Source organism: Taurulus bubalis (genome assembly GCF_910589615.1).
Source record: "Taurulus bubalis genome assembly, chromosome: 12".
NCBI classification, from domain to species: Eukaryota; Metazoa; Chordata; class Actinopteri; order Perciformes; family Cottidae; genus Taurulus; species Taurulus bubalis.
The window spans coordinates 24,727,235-24,747,934 of record NC_136600.1 but is presented as its reverse complement, the minus strand read 5'-3'; the positions used below and the strand labels follow the sequence as shown (position 1 = coordinate 24,747,934).

The window sequence follows — 20,700 nt, the reverse complement described above, 5'->3', positions numbered from 1 at the left end:
CTCACGTCTTCTCAAGCTGTATATAAAGCTGAGATTACTGCCTGTTCTTGGTGACGACTGAGTTTCCTCTGCGAGCAATTAAACACGACCTATTTGGCCATTAAATATACATGCGTCTCTACTAAATGGATGCTCGAGGCCATAATTATGGACGTTAGTCACGGGTGGCTCTTGTGTTTGTGTGATGCATCATTTCGTAAGTACCCATTTGTTTGTTGCACTCTGACATCGCCCCATTTGCCAATTTAACTTCGCTGATGAAGACGCCGTTCGCCACGACCTTTGACCTTCCCGTCTGTCTGACGTCTCCTCCTGTCACTGTTGCGCTTCAGTTGATGAACACTTTTGGTGAAATGGACCAGACTAACGGCAGCGGCGGCGGTTCTGGAGCTCCTCCCCCTCCGTACAATCCTCAGGACTACGGACCGAGCTCCTACACCGGCATGAGCTATCAGGTCAGCCGCAATATTAGCAACACATATTTAAGGAGTGAGCTACTTTTCCGATTCATTTGGGAACTCACGTCAGAATCAGACTCTACCGGCTGTGATGTCATCATAAAGCAGGGTTCATACGGTCATGGAAAACCTGGAAAAGTCCTCACCTCACACTCTTAATATACACATACATACTTTTCATTTTTGCACTTCTACTGTTTACGTTTAATTTAGTTCCTAAATTAATACAGTTTTTTTATTATTATTATTGTATATATCTTTCATCCCTGTTGTTTTTATATCTTAATTTTGTCTGTATATTGCTGCTACGTCGACACCAAATTTCCCCTCGGGGATTAATAAAGTATATATTCATTCATTTTAAAATGGTTATTTCCAGGCCTGGAAAAGTCTTGAAAAAAAAAAAATCCCAAAAGTTTAGTAAAAGTCATGTAAATGTGTTATATTCATGTGTTCATGACATTCATTTACGCTGAGTTTGAAATAATGAATATGCTTTTAAAAGAAAGACGCTCAAAATATAAGGTGGCATACATACAGGCATCTATATAAATGTTTATTCTTTTAATCAAACTATTGTCTCATTCATTTGAGTCATTTAAGGTTCACTGTATGCTTTGTGTTCTCATTGTTAGTTTAAATACTACATTTACTCACTTTTTACTGTTTACACCCAGATTTCACTAAATGTTTGTCATGGAAATTTGGTTTAAAGTCATGGAAGTTTGGTTTAAAGTCATGGAAATGTGGGTTAAAGTCATGGAAATTTGGGTTAAAGTCATGGAAATTTGGGTTAAAGTCATGGAAATGTGGGTTAAAGTCATGGAAATATGGATTAAAGTCATGGAAATATGGATTAAAGTCATGGAAATGTGGATTAAAGTCATGGAAATATGGATTAAAGTCATGGAACTTTGCGTTAAAGTCATGGAAATTTGGGTTAAAGTCATGGAAATATGGATTAAAGTCATGGAAATTTGGGTTATAGTCATGGAAATGTGGATTAAAGTCATGGAAATGTGGATTAAAGTCATGGAAATTTGGGTTAAAGTCATGGAAATATGGATTAAAGTCATGGAAATATGGATTAAAGTCATGGAAATGTGGATTAAAGTCATGGAATTATGGATTAAAGTCATGGAAATGTGGATTAAAGTCATGGAATTATGGATTAAAGTCATGGAAATATGGATTAAAGTCATGGAACTTTGGGTTAAAGTCATGGAAATACGGATTAAAGTCATGGAAATATGGGTTATAGTCATGGAAATGTGGATTAAAGTCATGGAAATTTGGGTCAAAGTCATGGAAAAGTCATGGAAATCCATTGGTCAAAAGGTGTATGACCCTGATAACATTTACACATGCACATTGTTTTATGTTTGTCATGATTTCTGTCCAAAAGTAGAATATTCTCGTATTTACCTGTGTTGCCCTTGGCTTGAATGAATGAATGAGGTCGGGAAGGGGAACATTGCCGTGGTCTCGCCTCCCGGTAGCTATGACGACCACGCGGTCCATCCTGAGGGCGCGGCGGCCGCTGGAGGCGAGCAGCAGTTTGGTGAAGCGCCGCCCGACTACCGCCACGGGTTAGAAGACATCGGCTTCAGTGACGCCGCCATACGTAGAGGTGAGGGCCAGAAGGAGGGAGGGAGAACCGATGTGTTGTTGTTTGCATGGTCAGAGATGAATAATAATAATTACACAACATGTCTTTGAATAGATTTGAAGTATAAAACCGTTCCCTGATCTCCGCTGTGCCTCATTTCTTCACCTCCCACACAACACAAATTATTAAATGAGAGGCGGTTCAGTGAAAACGGAACAACTTCCCGACGCTGTGCAACACAAACATCCCTACCTACCTACCTGTCTGCTCTACACAGATTATTATGGTCTGTGCGCCTCGTCTCACTGCGTGTCGCTGTCTGTCTTTGTGAACAGGTTTCATAAGGAAAGTCTACTTGACCTTGATGATTCAGCTGCTGGTGACTGTCGGAATCATCTGTGCTTTTCTTTACTGGTGAGACACGATTACACAAGGGAGTTCCTTCCCCTCCCAAAAAAAAGAGACAAATCCACGTCAGGCACCCGTCCATCAATCCACATTTTAGTGTTCCAGCATCCGACATCACACGGGAGCCGTGGTGCCGTAGTTGTTTCCCACAAAAACTTTGAGCGTGCAACCCAGCCGTCATAAATATGTAAGGTGAGACGAGACGGGGGCAGAATAAAAGGGCATCTCTGCCACATAATGTTTTTTTTTTTGCTTGCAGTAGTTTGAAAGGTTTATACGCTTTGTATAATAGATGTGGTAGAACGCCGCTACAGTAATTTCTTTTCATAAATTGTATTCGGCTCCCATGTGCACAATGCTCTGTCCTCTGTTAATATTTAATAAAATCATTCTACTGCCTCTATCAAATAAATGGCGCCGCTGTTAAACTCTCTCTCTCTCTTTCTCTTTCCCCTCATGGAATAACAGGGACGCTCTCCGGCAATGGACGTGGGCCAACTCCTGGTTCTCCTACGTCTCAATGTAAGCGCCCCCCCAAAAAACACATCCAGTTGGATCGTCTAGACTCTAGAGACGCTGCACACTTTCTGTCTTTAACCCGTTTGACCAACTGCAAATCACCTGTCGGCGAGTTACCGAAATGAAAATGTCCAGAAATCCAGAGGAGGTAAATCACAAAGTGTCCCAATCCAGGAAGCTGCCAGCTCCATAAATAATGCACTCAGTGAATTCACATATTGAACATAGCGCTCTCCGCCCTCCCCCTCCTTCCTGTTTATAGCCTTTTTATTTGCTATTTACGATACACTCTATATTCTCTGTGAAACAGGGCGATGGTGATCGTGCTCCTCTTGGCCTTGTCCTGCTGTGGCAACCTCCGTCGCCGAGTCCCCCTCAATTTCATCGCCCTGGGTCTGTTTGTGAGTACAGGCATCAAGTGAAACCCCCGCCACACCTGCCCTGTTTCCCTGGGTTGTTTCACTCGGGTATTTACTTGTGCATGTCTCTCTCTCTCGGTGTCTCAGACGGTTGCAGAGGGCCTGATGCTCGGCGGCGTCGCGGTGTGAGTATCCGTTTGAGGATGAATCCCCGCCCGACTCATTTACACAAACATAACATCATTTGATCCATATCCGATCCGGCGGAGGCCGGCAATGAAGCCATCCGAACCCGATGAGACGTTATCGTAACTGGTCTAACAAATGAAAAAAGTCATTTATCCCAGAAGCATCAGAAATAGTTTGTGTAAACACGCGTTACCTTTTCAGTCTGAGAGACGTTTCCTCTTTTATCGGCCCGTCACTCGCACATTAAACTGCCTGACTATCAATAATGTATTCAAATTACCATATTTATGGGACATTGCCGTGACTGGAGCTGTAACTGATATGAATAGGCAATACATTATGCCATGCTTGTCCAGAGGGGGTCCTCACTCATTACTCCACTTCAGACGTATGATACGGACTGTGGACCACATTTCCAATAAGGAAGAGATGTTTCCCTTTCAGGAGGGAACAGAACCCGACTAGCCCGCCGCGATACGTTCTCACTGTTCTGTTGGATGTTCCCGTCTGCAGGTTCTTTGAGGCGGAGGCCGTCCTGTGGGCCGTGGGGGCGACGGCGCTGGTGTGCTTGTCGCTGACCGTGTTCGCCATGCAGACAAAGGTAAGGTCCGTCACACATGGGAAACCTGGAAAAGTCATGGCATTTTAAATTGGTTATTTAGAGGCCTGGAAAAAGTCCTTGCAAAAAATAAAATTCCAAAAAATGTAGTAAAAGTCATGGAAATGTGTGATATTCATGTGTTCATGTCGTTCATTAAAAAGAAAGACGCTCAAAATATAAGCAGGCATGCATACAGGCATCTACCGTAAAAGTCGGGTTACAAGCCGCTCGTAGCTCGGGTCAGTGTCCCTGCTGTAGCAAGCTAGGAGCAGCGCTAGCTAGCGCTACTGCTAGCTAGCGCTGCTGCTAGCTAGCGCTGCTGCTGCTACTGCCCGCGCCCCCTCTGCCCAAGTCGGGTGTCGAGCCTGGTCCTGCTACCGTCGGTGGTTTTCGGGGAGCTAGCGGAAGTTAGAGGGGAAGTAACGGAGCGCTAGCAGGAGCCCTAGCTGGCTACAGCGAGGAGCTAACGGGGAGCTAACGGGGACACTGAACGAAGGTAGTAGCGGCTCGTAACCCGACTTTTACGCTATATAAATGTTTATTCTTTTAATCAAACTATTGTCTCATTCATTCGTGTCATTTAAGGTTTACTGTATGCTTTGTATTCTCAAGTTTAAATACAAAATGTTCTCACTTTTTCATGTTTACACCCAGATTTCACGACATGTTTGGTCATGGAAATGATTACTGCTGAGATCACTGTGTTTGTCAGTCAAGTGAATTCCTTATGTCCAGTGGAGCCGTCAGACCTCCAGTTCAGAAACGTCCCGGAGCCAAATCCCCTCTTTCTCTTTTGTTTGTCACCTTTAACCATGAAGTGAATAATAAAGCAAACGCGCTCAAACATTAATCTTCCACAAGCTCCTTTCAGGGACCTCCAGGCCAGATGCAGTACATTTTAATTTAGAAAACACACTAGGAGATCCTGATCTCTCACCATTAATCTCATGAACAACTCTTGATAATTCAAAGTGGAGCCTGACACTTTTATGGTATCTTCTGTGAAAACTACTTTAACTCTGTTATTTCTCAACGATGCCGCTCTGTCCGTATACAATGCCTTACTGTAGGCGCGTAAGTGACATTTAAAACAAGTCGTGTGATGCTCTGTTGGCAATAGTCAATTTGCACAAGTGTGGAGACCTTTTGAAAATCACTTGATTGATAGTTTGTCACACGGTTTCAATAAAAGGCTCAATCAGGGCAAACGTGAACTAGATGTAGGCCAAATAGAAATTGCATTTCGAGTCCTCCTTAATTGCCTCTTAATGAAGTTTGGCATTTTTACACATTTTACTACTCATTGCGTGTGAAGGAGCTACAGACATTTATTTCCCCTGCTTAGATTGGCTAAAACTAGCAAGCAGGTGTCTAATGATTATACTGAGAATAAATCTGTTCTTAAATGCTCGTTAGTAATCTGTGGAAAGAAGGCATATGCATCAGGTCTAAGTAGCGGGAGAAACTGCGATGTATAAGCAGTACTTGGCCGCGCCCTCACCCCGTAAAAGAGGTTATTTTTCACTTCGTGCAAACACTTTACTTGGTTTATTTTTCTTTATGACTTCACGTTCCTCTTGCAGACCTCTTGCTCTGCAGTTAACTTTATTCCCGCGGCGTAAAGGCCGTGCATGTTCAGCCCGGAGCGGCTCAGGTGATCGACGTTAGTCATTCTCCTCTTGTAGCTGCCATCTTTCTTCTGTCTGTCTGGAAAGGTCACGCGGGCCAAGAGGCCGCCTCCCCCTCCCCTCCCCCTCCCCCGCTGCAGCGCGTTGATTAATTATCCAGGATCATTACATGCAGAATCGTTCTTTTTTTCTCCGTGTGTTGAACTGCAATACGTCTTCATCGTTTAGCGATCTGTGGCGCCTCACGGCACGACCTTGAGCGCCCTTGGCTTCTGTGGCAAAGATGAGTTTAAATGAGATTTTTCTGTTTGAGAGGCTCCCCAGGCCAAAAATGTATATACTTTTTTATATTTAACATTACATTTTCAATAGTATGTCAAATATACTATCAAAGAAGTGTACTTTCTGCAAATATATGTATGTGTGTATATATATATATATATATATATATATATATATATATATATATATATATATATATATATATATAATGTGTGTGTATATAATGTGTGTGTATATATATAATGTATACAAAAGTCACGCTTTCACCTATTTTTTAAAATTACACTTTTAACACACTGTAGTATATTTTCAAAACATATATTTAAAAAAGATATACTTTAAGTGAAACTTCTGTGGAATTACTCAAATGATATTTGAAATTAAACTTTGAACTTTAATTTAAAATATGTTTTTTTTATATTTCAAAATGTATGCTCTAAATTAGCATTGACATTTTTTATTTAAAGCACATTTCATAAATACAGATTTTCTATATACCATTTTTTTTATATTTTAAGTAATATTTGAGAAGTGTACTTTCTGAAAATATATAAAAAGTATACAAATGTCACGCTTTCACCTATTTTTGACATTGACATTTTGTATTTAAAGCACTTTAAAAAAATACAGATTTTATATATACAATGTTTTTTATATTTGAGAAGTGTACTTTCTGATTTTTTTTATCAAATGTACTTCTTTGAACTTTACTTTCAAACATATTTTTTGTATATTTCAAAATGTATGCTCTAAATTAGCATTGACATATTTTATTTATAGCACATTTGATAAATACAGATTTTATATACACAATTTTTTTATATTTGAAGTAATATTTGAGAAGTTTACTTTCTGAAAATATATAAAAAGTATACAAAGGTCACGCTTTCACCTATTAAAAAAATTCCACTTTTAACACACTTTAAAATAATTGTACTGTAGTATACTTTCAATAAATATATTATAAATATACCACTTTTTTTAAATATTTGAAGTAATATTTGAGTGCAATCAGTAAGTAAACATATTCATGCTTTTATTTCCATATATTAATTGTATTATTCTTTTGGAATGTGTAAAATGTGTGACTGAAGATGCACATTCAGTGTCTTCTCTCTTCTCTCACACCAGTGGGACTTCACCGGACTGAATGGGAGCCTTTGGGTGTTCGCCTGGACGCTCTTCTCCTTTGCGTTGCTCTGTGGAATCCTGCGGTCGCAGGTAGGGTGAAAAAGCCGAACGGTTCCTGCAGCCTCGTAGCGTTCAATCCCCGGGATTTTTAATTAAAGCACATTGTGTGCACACGTTATCGAACCTTTACGATCATATTTCCCGTGCGGAACAACTAGATTGGGAAAAGAGGTTTAAAGTACGCTGAATTATTGTCAGCAGAAAGCACATTGTATCATTTTACTCAGATGGAGAATAACAAACGATTCATTTTAAGTGGCCAAATAGAGTTGCTGTCGATTTTCAATACACATTATTACATTATTACCCCCATTTGTAAAAGATCGTTGCTGATTCTTCCTTCAACAGTATCTCTACATCTTGTACGCCTGCCTGGGGACCTTGCTGTTTTCCTTCGTAAGTACATTCCAACTATGACACGCAGAGGTTCACTTGAAAAGGAGACGGAATAATACCTTTTAAAATGACAGAAACAATCAAGGACCTTAATAGAAAACCAACCTATTTTTAGGCCCTTTCCTCGGAAATGTCATCCCCAAACTAAAAAGGGTGTATCTCTGCAACCACTAGGGCTATTTGAATAATGTTGGTGTTATAATAAAAGGTACACATGTGAGATTTTGTTCAGATGTGTAAATATCAGTCTATATGTTACTGGTTAAGAGTAAATGAAGATGACACAAAGGCGTCAGGTCCGCCTATAAAAAAATCACTTTCAGGATGATTATTTCTTTGAAATGATGCAGCTGTAAGGTCCAACTCTAACCCAAATCATAGCTCAATATGTGAACATTCTCTAACCCAAATCATAGCTCAATATGTGATCATTCTCTAACCCAAATCATAGAACAATATGTGAACATTCTCTAACCCAAATCATAGCTCAATATGTGAACATTCACTAACCCAAATCATAACTCAATATGTGAACATTCTCTAACCCAAATCATAGCTCAATATGTGAACATTCTCTAACCCAAATCATAACACAATATGTGAACATTCTCTAACCCAAATCATAGCTCAATATGTGAACATTCTCTAACCCAAATCATAGCTCAATATGTGAACATTCTCTAACCCAAATCATAACACAATATGTGAACATTCTCTAACCCAAATCATAGAACAATATGTGAACATTCTCTAACCCAAATCATAACACAATATGTGAACATTCTCTAACCCAAATCATAACACAATATGTGAACATTCTCTAACCCAAATCATAACACAATATGTGAACATTCTCTAACCCAAATCATAGCTCAATATGTGAACATTCACTAACCCAAATCATAACACAATATGTGAACATTCTCTAACCCAAATCATAACACAATATGTGAACATTCTCTAACCCAAATCATAACACAATATGTGAACATTCTCTAACCCAAATCATAACACAATATGTGAACATTCTCTAACCCAAATCATAACACAATATGTGAACATTCTCTAACCCAAATCATAACACAATATGTGAACATTCTCTAACCCAAATCATAACACAATATGTGAACATTCTCTAACCCAAATCATAGCTCAATATGTGAACATTCTCTAACCCAAATCATAGCTCAATATGTGAACATTCTCTAACCCAAATCATAACACAATATGTGAACATTCTCTAACCCAAATCATAGCTCAATATGTGAACATTCTCTAACCCAAATCATAGCTCAATATGTGAACATTCTCTAACCCAAATCATAACACAATATGTGAACATTCTCTAACCCAAATCATAGCTCAATATGTGAACATTCTCTCTGCAAAGTTTGACTTTGATAAAGTGAAGCAAAACAAAGTTAGAGAGGATTTAGAACAAAGAAAATTCACATTTGCGCACATCTGTGACATTTGAATTTTCTCATGTACCAAACCATATATTTCACTTGTATATTACTTATGGTGTTCAATATATCCAAATACAGCAGTTTTGTGCTTTTTTTTCACAAAACAGGCTATGATTTACAGGTTTATATAACAATCACTCAGTCTGCCCCTCTAGGGGGGATTGTTTTTAAAAGGTTAATGTCAAGTGAGAGTGTGTGTGACGTGTGTGTGATGTGAGCTCGGATGCCAGCCGGCCTCCGGTGTCTGTCGTCGCCGTCGATGCAAAGAGACTCTGATGTCCTCGTGCCCTTTTTTTAAATTTCAATTACCGCACCGCTTAACAGCAGCAGGCTTCATTGTCACAGCCACCTCTCCGCGTGCCTTTTGGCATCGAGCTGCAAAACGTTGTGACCCGTCCCGTCAGCCGGTGGAAAGTAACGAGAGCCGAGCCGGCTGTCAGCGGCGAGTCACAACTTCCTGTCTCTGCCCGTGTTGAGGCATCTCCCTCTCTCTCTGCAGTACTTGGTGTTTGACACGCAGCTCATCCTGGGCGGGAAACACAGGAAGTTTCAAATCTCTCCTGAGGAGTACGTGTTCGCCGCCCTCAACCTCTACCTGGACATCGTCACCATGTTCCTCCTCCTGCTGCAGCTCATCGGCCTCTGCCGCTAACGCAATAATACCCAGAGTGCATCAGGCGTATCGGTCAGGGTTCGTACACATTCTGACCAATGGATTTCCATGACCAAACATTTTGTGTATACATGAAAAAGTGAGAAAATGTAGTATTTAAACTAACAATAGTTTCATCCATATTTCCATGACTTTAACCCACATTTCCATGACTAACCCAAATTTCCATGACTTTAAACCAAATGTCCATGAAACTTCCATGACTTTAACCCACATTTCCATGACTTTAACCCATATTTCCATGACTTTAACCCAAATTTCCATGACTTTAACCCACATTTCCATGACTTTAACCCACATTTCCATGACTTTAATCCATATTTCCATGACTTTAACCCACATTTCCATGACTTTAACCCACATTTCCATGACTTTAATCCATATTTCCATGACTTTAACCCACATTTCCATGACTTTAACCCAAATTCCCATGACTTTAACCCACATTTCCATGACTTTAATCCATATTTCCATGACTTTAATCCATATTTCCATGACTTTAACCCACATTTCCATGACTAACCCAAATTTCCATGACTTTAAACCAAATGTCCATGAAACTTCCATGACTTTAACCCACATTTCCATGACTTTAATCCATATTTCCATGACTTTAACCCAAATTTCCATGACTTTAACCCACATTTCCATGACTTTAACCCACATTTCCATGACTTTAATCCATATTTCCATGACTTTAATCCATATTTCCATGACTTTAACCCAAATTTCTATGACTTTAAACCAAATGTCCATGACTTTAACCCACATTTCCATGACTTTAATCCAAATTCCCATGACTTTAACCCACATTTCCATGACTAACCCAAATTTCCATGACTTTAAACCAAATGTCCGAGAAAATTCCATGACTTTGAACCAAATGTCCATGAAATTTCCATGACTTTAATCCACATTTCCATGACTTTAATCCACATTTCCATGACTTTAACCCAAATTCCCATGACTTTAACCCACATTTCCATGACTTTAAACCAAATGTCCATGAAACTTCCATGACTTTGAACCAAATGTCCATGACAAACATTTAGTGAAATCTGGGTGTAAACAGTAAAAAGTGAGTAAATGTAGTATTTAAACTAACAATGAGAAAACAAAGCATACAGTAAACCTTAAATGACACAAATGAATGAGACAATAGTTTGATTAAAAGAATAAACATGTATATAGATGCCTGTATGTATGCCTGCTTATATTTTGAGCGTCTTTCTTTAAAAAGCATATTCATTATTTCAACCTCAGCGTAAATGAACGACATGAACAAATTTTCCATGACTTTTCCAAAAAGCTTTTATTCTTGACCGTATGAACCCTGATTGGTGTGTGGGATGATATACGATTCAGTTAGTACTGTAATGTATATTAATATTATAAAACAAAGTATTTTAACGGACTCAAACTGTGATTCTTTTGGAGTTGTGAAACTTTTGGAAACCAAAATAACTCCATTAAAGTCTAAGCACTGCCATAAAACCAGCTGGGTGCTGTGATTTCTTTATTTTTATTACATGTATTTCTTTCTAAAACTGCAGGTATTTCAACGACACGTAAAAAAAGACACACAAATGAAAACTCACCACATTTTATTGGCATCACACATCAAACATGTTTCATATAAAGAGGGAATGTATCAAGTATAGACTATGAAAGTGCAAATAGCATTTCAAGGATTAGTTGCTTTACAATAGAAAATCTCAGTGAGTTACAAAATGTTCTAAAATAAAATCACCTGAACATTAGACGTGAAATACAAATTCCATTTAAACTCGTAAAAGCCCGCTTCATGCATCCTGTTGGGAAAAGCCACGTCCAGTAAACGTTAGCTCCTCTAACATATGGAAACTTCCTCACGACTATCTTTAGATTTAATGCGTCTCTCTACGAGATAAAAGGCCGTTCCTTCAGTGAGACGTTAGTCTGTACACAAACACGTCTTAAAGGTAAACACTGATCAATGTGCCGTATCTTTAATGGATTATATCGACTTTATATTGCAACTGTGCTCCGTTTTAGTGTCTTTAGGTAAGATAAATTATACACATACAGTAGGTCAATACAGTGGTTTTAGTTTCTAGTGAGAGCAACAAAATTTTGTTTTTCAAAAATATTTGGGAACATGATTTGAAGGTATGACGTTACCTTTTATACCAAATAATATAAAATCAGTGTTATTCATTCAGAAAAAAGCCTCATGCTACACATATTCTGATGAGAGAATACAAATAATAATCAAGATCTCAGGGTTTGCGCACTATGAACTTAATGTGAGAGAAATAACTTTAAGGTAAAAGGTGTTTACACTGTAATACTGTGTAATTAGCACTCAGAAAATGTGTGAGGGGGAAAATAAAACAACAACGATGGACGTAAAAGGCACTGAATCTCTAGTAGAGAACCGATTCACAAAGACATGGACCCTCGTGTGTTTGACACACACACACACGCGCACACGCACACACACACACACACACGCACACACACGTTTGAGGCCTCCAACTTTTTTTGTTTTTGGCGGCTGAATCTAAATAGTTTTGTGTGAATCTTTCACACAATAAAGAAGAAAAAAAAAAAGCACACAACCATTATGGTGTTAAACTACAGATCTACACTGTATATCTTTTAAATCGCGAAGAGCTGAAAACATCACACAGCCGACCATCTCAAATACAAATATGGCTGGAGACGTCCGCGTGGTTGAGATCGTAGAAGCAGGCACAGTTTGAAGGATCCGCTCGGTGACGACTGCAAACTTTTTGCTCGTCAGCGTTTGGCACCTAGGAAGTAGGCGAGATATTATCTGTTATAAAACCTCCTCAGACCTGATTCAGACACATACAGTAGGCTTTTACTCCAGTGGAAGAAACAATAATAACACCTGCACTACGCTAAAGTATCTTTATCTCCTATAAAACTGATTTCAGAAGGGAAAAAAAGCTACTTTCTACTCTGTATATCCTTGACAGATGTTATCAATTGTAATGTCTCCTTCATAAGCGCTTGTTTCTCAGGAGGGTTTCTGATTGTTGGGGCCGACGACACCGGAAAGCGATCTGACTTCTAACACTTCTTCCTCTGCTTTCCAACCAAGTACGAACAACATTCTTCATTCTGTGTACATTCCACCTGAATATCCCTTTTTTTGGCCTCAGCCAATCGGTTCACACCAGGTGCACCTGGTCCTCCCACTCGGAGGAGCTGCTGCTGGCCAGCCGGTCGGACCCAGAGTCGCACTGCGGCGTGTCGACCCGGCGGCCCTTGGAGCCTCGGTCCAGGGCGTCCGGCCCCGCGAGGTCCAGCTGCGTCGGCCTCTGGGCGACGGCGCGCTCCTTCTCCTCCTCCGCGTCGCTCGGAGAGAAGAAACCCGCCGGCGCTTCCTGTGGTTTCCCGCTCTCGGGCAGGACGCCGTCGCCGTCGGAGTGGAGCGCGCCGAGGTTGGAGTCGGTGTCGGAGGAGGAGGTGGAGGGGAGCAGGGCGACGCCTTGAGGATTGGCGTCGTGGAACCAGGCCATGATGTTGCCCAGCAGGTTGCCGTTCGCCGCCGAGGGCGTGGACGGGTCGCGGCTGCCGCACGTGGTGGAGTCCAACGTGTCGCTGGAGGACGAGAAGAGGCCCGTCGACGAGCCGCCGCCTCCCGGAGCAGCCACCGGGACCGGCGCCGAATCCGTGTAGGCCCGGTGGCGACTGTCGGAATCGCCGGCCATGTCGATGTTGATGTTGCCGAGTCTGGCCAAGTTATCCCCCAGATCCAGCCGTTCTGAGCTGCTCACAGAAGCTCTGGAGAGGACCTCTAACCCCGCGGCGGCGCTCTGCTCCAGCCGAGAAGGCAGCGAGGTGCCGATGGCGCCGAGCGAGGCGTCGTGGGCGAAGACGTCGTGGTTGGACTCGATCTCCGCCATCGCCGAGTCCTGGAGCGACAGCTGGATGGCCAGGAGAATGTTCGGGTCGTCGTCGTCCAAAGAGCCCAGAGCCTGCGAGAAAATCCAGGAGACGGTGTGAGAGATGCCGAACCAGAACCAGAATCAACCACTTCCAAAAGCAGCAGCGGTTTCCAACCGGCACCAACTAGCAGGAAGTGAAAGCAGCAGCAGGTGAGACCTGCAGGTGGGAACACGCCGTCTACAATCTACAGACAAGAGCCAGTCGTTTTTTATCTTTTAAGCTGCTGCCTGTGTTTCTGAGGCTTTACCGTTTCTAACTCCACAATGGGATAATATAGGGCTGGTGATATTGTGTATTTTTGTTGCAGACTATGTGCACTATCAAGTAAATGTGTGTGTTCATTGTGATAAAGAGAACATGTTGCCCAACACGTCTTAAGCGTAGGTGAGTTTGACTTCTTTTGTACATCGTTTTCATTCATTTAATCTGCCGTTAAACCCCAGACCTCAGCATTATCGTGCCACAGTGAGGGGAAAAGTAGCCCTTCAGAAACCAATCCGGCTCGATTGACGGCGTAAACCCTTCACGTCGTCTGGAAGACTTCAAAGGATGAAAAGCCTCCAGCGGAGACGAAGATGTCAGCCGTGCGCTCACCATCAGATGATGTCTGCGTCCACCTCCGAGCTCCTGAGCGTCTTTGTAGAAAAAGAAACGGACAAACCGGACGGTCGTTAAACTGAATGATGATCATTTAACCCACTGCTAATTTCCACTTTTCAGGAAACACTGCAAAATGATGGGAAGCAACTTGTGCCCCTCAGCATTTTCACAGGAAATTCACTAATTTAGTATCTGCATCTGAAATCAATTATTCTTTCTGACGCGACAAAATCCTTTTAGCTGGCTTCAAAAGTGCAAACTCTGCCTTTGTTTCCTTCCTCTGCGCCAAGAGCAACGCAGCGCCGTCACGGACAGGAATATTGGCTTGTTCACCTTCAGGAGTTGTGATTTCCAAAGTTTGGGCCAGAGCCCTCATTGGGTTCCTTACAAATCCGCATTGAAAACTGAGGGAGGAGGATTACTGGATCAATGTCTTTTAATTTGTTGTACACATTATTTAATCATAGATTAGAAAACCTGGCAATTGCACTGTTTTTTATGTACTTCACCCTTATTTCCTGACTTTGCAAATAACCAACGGTGACAAAAGTCTGAGAACACTAAGAACGTGTCGGTAGCACTTTATTATAATAATAATAATAATAATAATAATAATACACACTATTTAACATTAGTAAAGCATGAGTAAACCCTTAAATCATCATTTATAAAGCATTATTCCAACATGAACACTCATTAGTATGCAACTCATAAACAGTTATGAATGTTTGATTCTTGATTATTGGGTTTTCATACTTAAAAATAAATGATGATTCCTCATTTATACATTAAGTATTAAGGAATTATAGATAATTTATAAAGTGTTAGTAAATGATATAATAAATATTTAAATGTCATTTATTCATACATGTATTTACCGTAAAAGTCGGGTTACAAGCCGCTACTACGTTCGGTGGGTTTCCCCGCTAGTTCCCCGCTGTAGCCAGCTAGCGCTGCTGCTAGTTTCCCGCTAGCTCTTGCTAGCTCTCCGCTAACTCCCCGCTAGTTCCTCGACAATCACCGAAGGTAGCGGGACCAGCCCCGGCTCGATGCCCGACTCGGGCAGAGGGGACGCGGCCAGGAGCATCAGCAGCGGGGAGCTAGCAGCAGCGCTAGCTTGCTACAGCGGGGAGCTAGCATCGGTTGTGTGTTTACTAATGCTAAATAGTGTGTAGTGTGTTATTCTAAGGGTCCTGTGTGTCCTGCAGTACCTAAGATGCTGTCGCCGGAGTCGTCGGGGTCGGGTGTGTTGCTACGGAGACTGGACATGTCCCCCCTCCTCCGCTGCCGGTGTCTCCGTCTGTACTGGAACTCTGCGTACTCCTTAAAACCACAACCGCAGAAAGTGACCCGTCACAATGTGCTCCACTCACCACCAACACGTCGCCAGAGAGAAAAAAGGTTTCCATGTATTTTGCTGATCCGGAACTTTTTCTTTGATTCTTACCTCGGATTTTTTATTTTTTTCCCCGTTCTAAAACATCTAAAAAGGTGAATTTGTAAACCGTAACGAGCAGCGATGCAGTCGGCTTCAAACGCGGCCCGAGTGTTCTGTTCCAGGAGGAAAGATCCGCACCGAGATCATTCAAAGCCTTTCATCTTCAAACCGAAGCCTTGGATCATTAGACTCCTTCAGAGGCGGATCGCTCACTGGAAGGGAGTACCGAGGTTCAGATGTCTGAGAACGCTTTGTGTGTTTGCCCAAATAATCTCAGACGCTACCAGGAGGGATGTCAACAAAAAGCCAAAAGTGAAGTATTCATTTACTTTTCTAATCAGAATGAATTCAAAATAATACGTATTTTATCCAGGTTCAGTTATTTATTGCGTAGAATAATGTAAAATCCCACCTGTAACTAGCCTCAAAGCAAACTAAACTATACTCTTTTTTAAAGCACTAGAGTAATAGGCGTGTGCGCATAAGCATGCATTTCTAATTATAGGATGTTTATGCGCGTGTGACGGTTCCTTGTGTTCATTTAAAAAAAGTTGATGGTGCTGGAGATGAATCCTGCAAAACATAAAAGATGACCGTTGAAGCCAAGTTTTACAGGTAGCTATCTCATTTTGGCATATATTACATTGAAATATTAGTTTCCCTTCCAAGCTTGAGTTATTTTTAAAATAATATTTCGGGCTTCTGCTTCACCCAGATGGTACTCGTGCTGGTCATTACACACTGAATGTAAGCGCCGCCGCTGACCCAGGATCTGTTTCCTTTGGCTGTTGGACCGACAGGAAAAGGTTGCGTACGCTGACTCTGCACATCGGTCCCGCGGGAAACAATCACCCGCAAAAGTCACATTCATATGAATCCAAAATATATATTTAACACATATTTAACCCAAACATGGTCTTCCGTGTTTCCAGCGCGGTGTGAAGGCGTTGGGAAGCCTGCAGCGGACCATCTGTAGCCATCAGGCCTGATTATTACTGTGTTCCCATTAACGCTGCAGCGGAGAGGCAGAAGCTCTTAATTAGGGGACGAAAATAAAACCCTCTTTTTTTTTTTTTTAAAGTGGCTTAGTGTTCAGCATCTGGTGGCAAAATTCACTGTGAACAAGTGCCCAAAAATAATTTGTTTGTCATTTAAATCCTGTTCCTTTGTCCTCCTTTAGAAGAGAGATGAGATTTATATTGATATTTATTCTGTTCTTGTGCAGTAAAGGAATAGATAGGTTCCATATTTAAAAAGGTGTGATAGTCAGCAAACTAAACAAAATGGTATTCATAGTTACTTCACCGTGTGGCAAAATAAACATCGAACAAAAGGTTTGTAAATGTGTGTTTGGTAGATTATTTCTCTATCGTTGTAACGATGCTTCTTCTCATCCCACCGATGCACGTTCCTCACAAACAGGGCGCCTTTTGAAAGAGAAATGAACAGGCTTTCCAACGGTATAACATTTAATGATGAGAAGCATCGTTAGAATAGAGAAATAATCTACCAAACACACATTTCTGAACTTTTTGTTCGATGTTCATAAGCGTCCATTCATGTCTTACAGCTGAGAGGATCAAAATCTTCTTCAAAGCGAGGCTTTATGTCGCAGGATCATGTTACCTTGTCAAGATAATTGAACATTTTATGCGTAGACTGCTAAATAATGAATAAAAAAAAGCCTTTTTCCCCGACATCCTTGGCATCTGTGAGTCTTGTTTTTGGTGCTTTTAGTCTATAAAACGGCTCCACACACCGGGTCCAGGTAAATAACTAAATAGCTGCCCGGCAGTGACCATTTACCCAGTAATCCTGGAGTAAACCGAAGCTTTACAAAGCCTCGCTGCACGGTGCTGAGCAGGCAGAGGATGCTTCTCCAAATGCATTTATCAAAACAGGCCGGCGAGACCGATCTCGTCATTAGTTTCCCCGGCCGGTGCGGCGACGCCCGCTTTGTGCCGCGGTAACCTGAGAGGCTTAGGGTTCGATGTGAGATTTGCATATTTGTGTCGTGCTTTCAGGAGCCGAAGGAGAGCCGTTTAGCCGGGCGGCTGCGTTCCGGATGAGAAGCCGGTGCGTTTAAAAAAAAAAAAAAACACCGGCCACAGTCTGGAAACGGAACGATAATAGAAGCTCGGTGGGGAAAATCTCCAGCGCGTCGTCATCGAGCGCAAGCAGGCGGGTCAGTAATCAAACCATTACGGGGGTTGACGGTTTTACGAGCGTAAAAGTTAACTACAAGCGCCCGTTGCTAATGCGCAATGATCGGGAGCAACCTGCTGAGGCGTTTGCCAGAGTGCTGCTCTTTCAATCATTCCCTCCGGCTGCACAGGGGAACGCGGCGCCATCTGGCCGAATAGCACGCTTGATCTTTTTTGGGGGTCGCCGGCGCTGTTGCACATCCAAAGTTAAGCCGGGCGGTATTATAAAAAGGTATAAGTATACATATACACAATGTAGGGGCTGCGTCATTTGATTACATTGTTATCACGATTGTTTGCAATTAATTAAACCTGATTAAGTGTGGTATTAACAGAAGTGGCGCACATGAAGGTGTCGCTTTCCGCCTCAGACGTGATTCCTGATTACAGCTTCTCCTGTTGGGATTAATCCACTTATTTGGCGTCCGATGAAAGTCTTCATTAGATTTAAATGCATTTGATGTTTATTTTACAGCATTCTATTGAGGGTTGATTTCATCGTGCATGATTAAAAACTGTTGTATTATTCATCCTAAGGGGCAGTGCTCGGTTTCTTTTCAGGTATGTTATCGGAAAAATAAGATATCAAAATGGGGAAAAATATGCGTTTGAGGGTCAGGCTCTCAGAGGACATTGCAACTGCAAAGGAAAGAAGACGGGGTCCGTTACCTCAGGTGATGCAAAGCCTAAATACTCCCAGTCCCACGTTCCGCCGGCGAAACTGCAAGAGAGGATGGAGACAAGAGGAAAGATTCAGTCACAACGTGATTAATTGCTGAATCGTCATAGCTAATTAGTCCCTTTTGATTATTTGACACGGCCTGTTTTTCATTGCAACGACGAGACTCTGGTATTGAGCTGCAGGTCTGCAGTCTACCTGCGTCTGGGCACGTCAGGGGAGTCGTTGGGCGCCACTCCCCTGGCGACCGAGGCCAGGAACTCCTGCCGCTTCTGCTGCACGAGACAAGCCGCACGGATGATTTTGTGGCGCGGCGTCCTGAGATACGGCCGGTTGACCTTCTGGGCCAGATCCTCCGTCACCATCTCCAGGTCCGTCTGAGGGCAGGAAGAGAGCCGGCTGGGTTTTTTTGGAGAAGGAGGTGAATTTAGCAGTGCGTGAATACGCAATTTCAAGTTTAAACCCATGAGGACCCACGGGGACACGGGTGTCACACGTCCTTTAAATGATCCTTGTACAGCTTTATCCTTGTGATTTTAACTCATGGAGTCCCTATGTGGCACCTACTGAGCATATTGGTGGGTCATGTGACAGGTCATGTGATTTTATGTTCCCATAACAACATTTTCCAAGTGCAAAGTTGATAAAAAAAGCTGTTTTTTTGTTGTTAAAGGTTAGATTTACACATTTAAGAATGATAATGCTTACAAAATGTCCTTTTAATATATTGCACCTGTAGAAGAAACTGATATAGAGCAAACCAGATCAAAATCGTTGTCACATTTAACCTAAAAATGTCAAGAAAAATCTGGTGTGACATGTAGAAATATGAAAAATAATTATGATCTGCTCTGTTAATGTATCTGATTCACTGATATTAGCTAACATATTTTATATTGTTCAATCCAAAGCATATTCAACAAATGCAAACAAAAATCATGTTATATTAATTACATTATTAATACAATGTGTTTTCCATTAACGCCCAATATGTATTTTGAAAATGTGGTCTATTTAAAATCTGTATTATGTCCTCCATCATTTTCCTTGAAGGAGAAATGGTTTAACTTTCTAATCTGTCTTCATAAAGGAGAAAGTGACTGTATGCATCTTTAAAAATGTATTTATTCTACAAGCCTTTAAGAGACAGGACTGTAAAGTGTGCCTTGCTCATTCATTTTGCAGCATTTAAAACACCACCGTATTAAAGACCTGGCAGGAAAAGGTACTTTCCTCGTCTTCACCAGCCGTCATAAATTATATAACCCCAGATCTTTAACTAAAAGCGGAGATGGGCAGGTGTAACTGGGGCAGATTGTGACGATCATGTGGGAGAAAGCTTCAGTCCCAAATCTCTAATGGCTTCACATAACACCGGCTGCTGTGATCATTTGTCTTTTCTCTTCTGAGTAAGTAGGACTGAAACCTGCATGAGCTCGTAGATCTCCTTCTTTGTGCTTTTGGGCTCCAGAAAGAACCCGTAAGGATAAGAGCACTTCAGGATGCGGCGAGTCTTTAGTAGTTCGAGGACCGCGTCTTCAATGAACGTCGTGTCGGGTGGGCCGCCTTCCCCTGGGGAACAGCAGGAGAGAGTTGGGTATGAAAAGAAAATAGGAAACAAGTATCTGCATCTCTTATTCCAGCCTAAATTAACGTGGATCAGCACGAACGGTGAGACATCCTGAGACAAAGCGGATGAAAGAACAGCTCCGTTGTATTGATTAAAAGGTATTGCAGATACGGTTCTATATTAAAAAAGGGAAAATTCAGACGTTCAACCTCACCTCGACGGCGTATTTTCAGGTCTCACTCGAGTGACGTGTGTTTTATGATGAGCTAACATGGTGATCAAGTCTGTCTTAGTTCAGTAAGAAAGAGAAACTTGGATTCAAAAAAGTATTTGCCTACATTTTTGACAAGAAGCTGAGAGCACTTGTGTAATGCAGTGAACGTGTTGCATCCTGGGACATGTAGGCACGTCTACCACGGCGCCGTGAGGAGGAGAGATCAGTTTTTCGGTCAATACAGCACAGACAC

General features: G+C 41.7%; 2 protein-coding genes across 2 annotated transcripts in view; one reads left to right on the top strand and one right to left on the bottom strand.

Annotated features, from left to right (window-relative positions):
* Positions 1-353: 353 nt before the first annotated feature.
* Positions 354-9,761, top strand: LOC306744843 (protein lifeguard 1; the record flags this gene model as incomplete). Its single annotated transcript, XM_079227537.1, has 10 exons — positions 354-455; positions 1,917-2,088; positions 2,403-2,481; positions 2,944-2,997; positions 3,305-3,395; positions 3,501-3,538; positions 4,056-4,143; positions 7,185-7,274; positions 7,593-7,640; positions 9,609-9,761. The coding sequence occupies 10 exons, from the start codon at positions 354-356 to the stop codon at positions 9,759-9,761; spliced, it is 915 nt and encodes a 304-aa protein (XP_079083663.1).
* Positions 9,762-11,375: 1,614 nt separating this feature from the next.
* Positions 11,376-20,700, bottom strand: part of LOC306744795 (ankyrin repeat and IBR domain-containing protein 1-like) — a gene marked incomplete at its 5' end in the record, with an annotated part of 28,563 nt that continues 19,238 nt past the window's right edge. Inside the window, 6 exons of the mRNA XM_079227482.1 lie at positions 11,376-13,771; positions 14,337-14,377; positions 15,554-15,665; positions 18,654-18,705; positions 18,862-19,040; positions 20,090-20,235. Coding sequence (XP_079083608.1) covers positions 12,962-13,771; positions 14,337-14,377; positions 15,554-15,665; positions 18,654-18,705; positions 18,862-19,040; positions 20,090-20,235 — 1,340 coding nt within the window. The 3' untranslated portion in view covers positions 11,376-12,961. The remainder of the gene's footprint in view (positions 13,772-14,336; positions 14,378-15,553; positions 15,666-18,653; positions 18,706-18,861; positions 19,041-20,089; positions 20,236-20,700) is intronic.